The 9,043-nt window shown below is 41.1% G+C and overlaps 1 protein-coding gene across 1 annotated transcript; it reads right to left on the bottom strand.

Annotated features, from left to right (window-relative positions):
* Nucleotides 1-7,362: 7,362 nt before the first annotated feature.
* LOC132398828 (hemoglobin subunit beta-like) lies at nucleotides 7,363-8,707 on the bottom strand. Its single transcript, XM_059978669.1, has 3 exons — nucleotides 8,616-8,707; nucleotides 8,135-8,342; nucleotides 7,363-7,491 (listed from the first exon to the last, which is right to left on the bottom strand). The coding sequence occupies exons 1-3, from the start codon at nucleotides 8,705-8,707 to the stop codon at nucleotides 7,363-7,365; spliced, it is 429 nt and encodes a 142-aa protein (XP_059834652.1).
* Nucleotides 8,708-9,043: the final 336 nt, after the last annotated feature.

The raw sequence follows: 9,043 nt of genomic DNA on the forward strand, positions 1-9,043 counted from the left end.
TTGTCAATCTGTAGCTGTGCTGGAAGATCATTTACTTTATTCCATGTACTGCGTGCATTCAAATATAAAGCAACTCAGGACACTAGCTGTACTGTGCTCAACCTTTTGATTCCTAACTTCGTCTGAGGTCTTACCGGCATCTGCCTAAGTAACCCCTCTGCTAACTGTTCTAATACTCTGCTTCTCATCTCCCTGCAACTCAAGTTTAAACTCCACTGTGCAGCATTAACAAACCTTCCCGCTCAGAATTTCCAAAAGTCTGTTGCTTTCAGAGAAATAATGATGACTGGTTCACTAATTATGATCAAGCTGAGGGTTAAGGTCATAACAAAGTCTAAAGTTCAAAGTATATTTATTTTCACTGCATGTACATACTCCTCCAAGAGGTCTAGAACCCTGTCGTAGGGTTTGGGGACTTGCGTGCCACAATGACCTGGAGAGCTGGAATCAAGGCTTTATGCTTTAGCTCTTGGTAGGGTCACTCTTGCCAAACACATCAAAAGGTAGTGGCCAGACTAAGAGTGGTCCACTGGTCTTCCAGAATCGGGGGTTCAGTCCTGGGCTAACAACCCTGACTGGTAAAATAAAACTCTTATGGACAGCCATGACGAATCCTTCTACATCTGAGTGTGATGGTACTCCTGAGTCTCCACCTGGGACTTTCATGACTGACAGTAGTGAAAACCAAGCTACTGACATGGTGAAGGATACCCTGAACACCATTAGAGATGCAGAACCTTCATTGCTGCCATAAATGGCAGCGTTGTGACAGGTAATACTATGTACTGTACACACCCTGTGGCCACTTTAACAGCTACTTCCTGTACCTGTACCTAATAAAGTGGCCACTGAGTGTATGTTTGTGGTCTTCTGTTTCTTTTGTCCATCCACTTCAAGTTCAATAAGCTGTGCACTCAGAGATGTACTTTTGCACATCACTGTTGTAATGCATGATTATTTGAATTAGTATTACCCTCCAGCCTGGTCATTCTCCATTGACAATTAATAAGGTAGTTACACCGACAGAACTGGCTGGTTTTTGTTTTATGCATCAATCTCGGTAAACTCTAGAGACTGTTGTGTGTGAAAATCCCAGGAGATCAGTTTCTGAGATATTCAAACTACAATCATTCTGTGGTCAAAGTCACTTAGATCCACTTTATTCCACATTCTGATGTTTGGTCTGAACAACATTGAACCACTTGGCCAAGATTGCTGCCACATGATTGGATGATTAGATATTTGCATGAATGAGCAGGTGTACCTAATAAAGTGGCCACTGATCATATGTCACCATTGACTCATTTTCTTACAGGAATTCACAGTGGAACAAATAAATACAATACAGTCAATGACAAACTGTGCATAAAAAACTGATAACCAAAGGGCAAAAGAAGACAAACTGTGCAAGTACAGTAAATAAATAAATAAATAAATGGATAACATTGCGAACTTGAGTTGTGGAGTCCTTGAAAGTGAGTACGCAGGTTGTGGAATCGGTTCAGTGTTGAGGTGAGTGAAGTTATCCACATTGGTTCAGGAAGCTGATGGATTAAGAGTAATAACTGTTCCTGAACTTGGTGATGTGTGACTTGAGGATCCTGTACATCCTTCCTGACGGTAACAGTGAGAAGCCAGCATGGTCTACTGATATGAAATTCCATTATCATATTGAGTGGGTTACTATCAATACAGACTGAGGTAGATCAGTAGAGAATTCAGTTGGCCACAGTTGCTACAAGGCATTGGTTACCTAACAGGATTATCACACCATCTCCCTAAAGATAAGGTTTTCCTGACACATTCTTCCAGATCAATAATGAGAATGATAAAGGACATCAATTTCCACCTCAGGGCCGAAACACTGAGAGATGGCAATACAAACTGATTCATCCACAAACATTTTGACTTCTGAGCATATTTCATCAGTTTAACAACTTTTAGTTTTAGACATTATTCTTAAAATGTTTTATGCATTATGACGTTAGAACACAATCCTGATAAGCAACTACTAAGCATTCATTCAAAAGTGATAGTTTGCAGAAACCTGCATTGAGTTTTCCTGAGCAGATCATTGTGATACAAGAGTCTGCAGATGCTGGAATCTGGACGAACAAAAAAATCTAATGGAGGAACTCAACAGGTCGAGCAGCATCTGTGGGGGAGGGAACTATTAGTGTTACAGGTGAAAACCCTGCATGAAGATTATAGTATTTTGGATACTCATTGCTTTATTTTCTGGTCATATTGAGCTCTTTGAATGACATCTCCTGCTGTTAGGATTCTCCAGGGTTTGGCATTGAAATTGACAATAATCAACAATAAAAAGTATCATTTTTTTTGTCCTTCTTGAAAGCACTTTCTGAAATAAATCAATTTGCTTGTCTGAATTGACTTCTGTCAGTGGCACATTCATCAAACATTGCATGTGAGCTTGCTATCGAGGGAGGGAGACTTCTTGAATACTCTTGGGATAAATGAATTTCACTCTTCAGTGCTGCATTGTGCTCATTCCTTCAGGTCTCGCCCCATTCTCCACATGTGGCACCAAACCTCTCCCCAAGAAATAAATGACAGAAACACTCTGCAGTGGAGCAGTACCTGAGCAAAAAGAAACAGAATTATCTTTCCATGTGAAAGACCCATCATCTGAACTGGGAAAGACAGAAATGAGTGAGTCAAGGTAGTGGAGAAGGTGGAAGAAGGTGATGGCTGGAACAAAGGGAATTTCTCTGATGGGGTGAAATAGAACATAGAACACTGAAACTCGTATAGTTCAGCTCAGTAAAGGCCCTTTTGTCCGTGATGTTGTGTCAACCCTTAACCAACTCCAAGATCAATCTAACCTTTCCCTCCCAGACAACCCTCCATTTTTCCTTCCTTTATGTGCGTATTTAACATTTTCTGGCTCTACCACAACCCCGACGGTGGTGATCAAGCACCTACCACTCTCTGTGTAAAAGCACCCACCTCTGACATCCCCCTGTACTTTCCTCCCAACACTTTAAAATTATGCCCTCTTGTAAATGAGACTTTTTCAGTCTGAGGAAGAAGCTTTTGTTTGTATACTCAATCCATGCCTCCAATCGTCTTGTACATCTTTAACAAGTCACCTCCCATCCTCTTTCTTTCCTAGCAGAAAGGCCATTGCTCAGTCAACCTATCCTCATAAGACTTGTGCACCACTCCAGGCATCCTCCTGGTAAATCTGCAATGCACCCTCTCTGAGGCCTCTCAGCTATAACAACATTAAGGAACACTCTCTAAAGCTTTCATATCAGAACTGAACCCAATACTCCATGTGTGATCAAACCAGAGTTTTACAGGGCTGCAATATTACCTCGCAACTCTTGAATTCAGCCACCTCACCCCCTACCCAACACACCATATGCTTTCTTAACCTATCAACTTGCACTGCAAGTGTGATGGATCCACAGACTTGAATCATATCCATCTGTTTCTCCTCACTGTTAAGAATCCTGTACCAACTATATTATGCCTCCAAGTTCGATATTCCGAGGTGAATTACTTCACACTTTTCCCAGATTGAACTCTACTAACCATTTCTGAGGTCAGCTCTGCATCCTATCAATGTCCCATTGTAACCTACGACAACCTTTTCCACCATCCACAACACTACCAAACTTCCTGTCGTGTGGAAACTTACCAACCACCCTTCCACTGACTCATCTGTCACTTATAATAATCACAAAGGGGAGGGGAGTCCCAGAAGAGATCCCGGTGGGACACCACTGGTCACCAACCTACAGTCAGGGTATGTTCCATCTGCTACCACACTGAGCTTTTTGTGGACAAGCCAATTCCGAACCCACACAACCATATTTTCCTGCATCCTTGCCTCCTGACTTTCTAAATATATCTACCATGGTGAACGTTGTTAAATACCTTACTAAAAATCTGTATACACCACATTCACTTCTCTGTTCTCATTGACTTGATCTGTAATACGGTATCAATCAGAATCGTGAGGGAAAAGCTACCCCTTACAAAGCTGTTGTGTCTGTACAACTACATAGCAATTAAATAAAGTCACGCATGCAGAGGTGATTTTAACTGGTGTATTTACAACGCAGAGAGAGAGAGAGAGAGAGAGAACAGATCAATGTACATGCATAGTTATTTATTGGCCAATAATCAGTGCTAAGCAGAGTCATTGTGCTGAAAGAAAAAGAAATACTTCCTCCCTCTTCAGATTAATGTAACATAAAATGGTACACGTAGCAAAACGTTCAAATTCCTTTTAACAAACCCTATTCAAATAACCCTGTTTTCACAATGACAGTCCATAACTAACTTCACTATACTGTACTAAAGATTCACTCTTTTGGGTAGCGCTCTGTTTCTTTCAGGATGGCGTCTCCTGACCTGCGGAGTGGCATCAGGTTTGGCAGGTGTCTTGTCAAGAATAGCGTTCTCTGTTGCGTGTGTCACGTTGCTGTCAGTGACATGATCATCACTGAGATGTAGGTCAGGTGGCTGTAATGTGTCCAACATGTTGGATGCAGTCAACTTAGGTGTATTCTTTGGCTGAGAATGCAGTATCTGGTCCACATGATGTCTCCAAGTATGATCTCCAACATCCACTGTGTACATCAGTGGTCCAGTTCTTGTAGCCATCCCATCGGATGTTCTCTTCTCGGTAATCGCACACTTAGACTTCCTGTCCAATCTCGAGGCTCCTTGCTGATTCACTTGGCATCCGGCTGAACTGTTTATTCTACACTTCCCTCCATAGATCTAGTCTCAGGAGACACATTTTCTCCTTTGTCCTTGAACTGTCCTATCCTCACTCCAGTCAGCCTGCTGTTCTTCATATACATGTGGAAGGCATCGGGGTTTTTCTTAATCTTATTGGCCAAAGCCTTCTCAAGTCCCCTTCCACATGTCTTGTCATCAATGGTTCCCTTACCCTACTATCCATTCTTTGCCTCAATGGGACAAACCTGTACAGAGGCCTATGCAAGTGCTACCTAAACAACTTCTACATTTCCGTTGTGTATTCCCCTGTGTACATCTGTTCCCAATTTATGCTCGCAAGTTCCTCCCTAATTCTCCCCTCCACAAATAAATACTTTCTTCTGTACTCTGCTCCTATCCACTTCAAGGGCGATGGTAAAGGCCAGGAAATTGTGGTCACTGTCTCCAAAATGCTTACCCACCAGAAGATCTGTCTCCTCTCCTGGTTTAATTTCTACATCCAGCTCCATTATGGCCTCTTCTCTAGTTGGCCTGTCCATGTACTGTGTCAGGAATTCTTCCTGGACACACCTAATAAATTCTGCCCCATCTAAACCTTTTGCTCGAAGGAGAAATTAATCAATAGTAGAGAAGTTGAAGTCAGTAATGACAACAACCATGTTACTTTTGCATTTTTGCATTTTCTAAACTCTGCCACCTGATCTGCTCCTTTGTGTGTCTGTTGCTATCGATGGATCAACTTTTGACTCAGGAGTTGATTGCTTCAGGAGATCCCACTCTCTGCAGTTGTCATACTATCCCTGATTAGCAATGCCTCTCCTCCCTCCCTTTCCCTTTTGAAACATCTAAACCCCGGAACATCCTGCAACCATTCCTGTCTGTCATGGCCAAAACATCGTAGTTCCATGCTCCGTTCATCGCTCTTTTTCCTGATAGTGTCACTACAATAGACACTTTCCAACCCTTCTAAGTAACTGTATCATGCTGTTTTCACTGTCTATTCTTCCTGACAGTCTCTCTACAGGCTGCATCTACCTATACAACAATGATCCCATTCTCTGACATATCACTCTGGTTCCCGTCTGAATCAGAATCAGGTTTAATATCACTGACATGTATCATGAAATTTATAGGGAGAAGTGATGTCGACATTTCGGGCCGAGATCCTTTGTCTCGGCCCTAAATGTCGACATCGCTTCTCCCTATAGATGCTGCCTAGCCTGCTGTGTTCTACCTGCATTTTGTGTGCTGTTGTTTGAATTTCCAGCATCTGCAGATTTCCTCGTGTTTGTCATGAAATTTGTTGCTTTGTGACAGAAGTACATTGCATTACATAATAATAATGTAACAAGATAAATGAAAATAAGAAGGATATATAAAAAATACTAAATTATTAGTGAAAAAAGAGAGCAAAGAAATGAGTAGTGTTCATGTAGGTGGGCTTATCGTCCATTCAGAAATCTGGTGGCCGAGAGAAAGAAGCTGTTCCTGAAATATTTAGTGTGTGTCTTTGGGCTCCTGTACCTCCTCCTTGACAGCAGCAATGAGAAGAGGGCACGCCCTAGGTGATGGGTGTCCTTAATGATGGAAGCCACCTACCTCAGGCATCATCTTTTGAAGATGTCATGGGTGTTAGGGAAGACAGTGCCCATGACAGACCTGCCTGACTTTACAACTTTCTGCAGCTTTTTCCAAACACGTGCAATGGCCCCTCCACATCAGACAGCGATGCAACCAGTTAGAATGCTCTCCAGAGCACATCTGTAGAAATCAGCGCGAGTCTTTAGGTCTTCAGTGATGTACCAAGTCTCTTCAAAATAAAGTATATCTGCCTTCGTGAATTCTTCGTGATTGCATCAATATGTTGAGCACAGGATAGATCTTCAGAGATGTTGACACCCAGGAACTGGAAAGTGCTCAGCTTTTCCACTACTGATCTTTTGATGAGGACTGGTGTGCATTCCCTCAACTTTCCCTTCCTGAAGTCCACAATCAATTCCTTAGTCTTACTGACTTTGAGTTCAAGGTTGTTGTTGTGACACCACTCAAACAGCTGGTACGTCTCGCTCCTGCACGATAGTGATGGGAGAATCAGGGAGGTGTTTATGGATATGTAAGAGAATGGGTATGGAAAACCTAACAGTTTTGTAATTGTTCTGATAACTGACCATGCGTCAATGGGCTGAATGGCCTCATACCTTGTGAAATATGAGAAATATGTGACATATTGGCTGCTGCTTATCCTCAAAGTACAGCAGTTAATTTATTTCTGAACTACTTCAGCAGACACAAAACGCTTTAAACTGTCCTGCAACACAATGCCTCCTTTTTAATGCCAAACTATTGTTGATCTCATCACTGAGGAAATCATAGATTTTCTAATTTTCATTTTCCAGAAATGAATAATTTACCGCTAATTGTGAGTGAAAATAGTTTCTTTATTGAAGCAAAAGGAATGCTTACAGATATTCTGCATGCTTTGAAGAAAATTACCAGACAGAGAGGAATACTGTACCGCTTTTACGTTAGCATGACTTGAACCTGATGTTACACAAATCCTTTAAGCAAACAACACATTGTAGATACTGATAATACATGTTTTCATTGCATTTCTGAAGCTGGTGGAGGCTGCAGGTTATAGATTTAATGGTAGTTGTTGGAGAGAGCTTCTGTCACCAGTTTAAAAAACTTGTAGGCAGCTTCATGTTCCTCTGGTCCGAATGCCGTTTTATCACGAAGAGCGAGTTCAACAATGAAGGCCTGACTGAGGAGCTGTGAAGAAAAACAATAATTATACAACATTGAAACAAAACTGGAAAGCAAAACTCAAATTTCCAATGACAGAATTGCCCAGAAAGAGACCATTTTGTCCTCTGGGTCGATGTCTGTTCCCAGTGTTGTAAATACGTTGGGCCCCAGCTTTTTCCCTGTACCCCAACAACACACCCCAGTCTCATGTGTCCATCAAAGCCTTTTTGACTCTTTTTGACAAACAGTAGCTAATTAACCTGAAGTATGCAAACTGGAGCAAGCTCTCTACAGACAACAGCCAATGTAAGGATTATATCTGTGTCCCTGGAGCAGTGAAGTTGAAATAACTTCTGCATCTGTCTGATGGTGAATAAAGGGAAATAGAAAACAATTCATGTTCCTGTGCAATCCTGTCTAATCTAGTGCATGAATTGTTGAGTGAGCATCCTGTGTAAATAGCTCTCATTAAAGTAATTAAACTTTCCAAACTCTGACCCCTCTCCAGATCTAATTCTCTAGGAAAGCTAGAGAAGGACTGCCTTTTCCACTGCAACCAGGTGATCTCCTTTTCTTCAATATTTGTTGGTCATGACTCTGTAATTTGGAAATATGTATAGTACCCCATTAGCAATAATATGTGTATTATAAAAAGATCAGTTTTTACCTTGAAATTCTGAGTGTCCACTCCAATTGTTTGATGTTTACTGCTCAGTTCATAGAAATTAGTTTCAGTATTCTTCAAATCCTCAATTGCAGTGTTCAGAGCCTTCAGCACTTTGCCTGCATGAGCCTGAACACCAGGGTCAGAGGCTGCAAAACGGCCATTGAAATTTTTAAACAGCCTGGTCGTCCAGGGATACACAGAGAATACCCTAGAAAGAAAAAAACAAATTGCCCAGTTTCTATTGTGATAACTTAGAATTAATTAATTTCTCAAAGTTCACGATTGAGGAAATTTTTATCAAGTAAAGAGTTAAGTTTCTGTGGATTTGACTAGAACCTCAGTGCAGAATTGAACACTAGTTCCCTCATCCTATAAAAACATCTAGGAAGCACAGAAAAATGAAAAAGTTTCACTGGGACTATAGTTAAAAGTATAGAGCATGAATTAAATATAAAACAGAAAATGCATTTGAGAATCCTACCTTGCCAAGGCTTGAGCAGTTATTGCTTTCTTATCCAATTGGTCCCATTTCTTCCTGATGTATTGTTCCTGAGCCTCTGTTAATTTCACCATTTTGGTTGTTAAGCTTTCTCTGTCACTGCTTGCACAAGAAAGCTGTGTTGATCTGGAGTTTTAACTTCACTTTTATAAGCTGCAATAGGGCTCGTCTCAGACTAACACTCAACTCTAATAGGCTGACCTCTTGGTGGGTTGGACACACTTTCCAAAATTGGGCAGCAACCCTACATTATTTGAGTGTTAAGATAAACACTTGCTGAACAATTGCTTGTCTGAGATTCGCTTATGCTCATCCAATGCAAAGAATCATTCTCCAGTTTTGTTGAATATTAATTCAACACATTCATTATCAAACTGTACAACACTCTTTGTTCATTGAAGTTCAACTCT

This window comes from Hypanus sabinus, chromosome 9 (genome assembly GCF_030144855.1).
Source record: "Hypanus sabinus isolate sHypSab1 chromosome 9, sHypSab1.hap1, whole genome shotgun sequence".
Taxonomy (NCBI): domain Eukaryota; kingdom Metazoa; phylum Chordata; class Chondrichthyes; order Myliobatiformes; family Dasyatidae; genus Hypanus; species Hypanus sabinus.

Excerpts from the sequence above, each read along its gene's own strand:
- LOC132398828 (XM_059978669.1), bottom strand. The coding sequence starts at position 8,707 with ATGGTGAAATTAACAGAGGCTCAGGAACAATACATCAGGAAGAAATGG. Across the intron at positions 8,343-8,615 it reads ACTGCTCAAGCCTTGGCAAG|GGTATTCTCTGTGTATCCCT; the intron begins GTAGGATTCTCA and ends TTTTCTTTCTAG. Across the intron at positions 7,492-8,134 it reads TGGACACTCAGAATTTCAAG|CTCCTCAGTCAGGCCTTCAT; the intron begins GTAAAAACTGAT and ends TTTTCTTCACAG.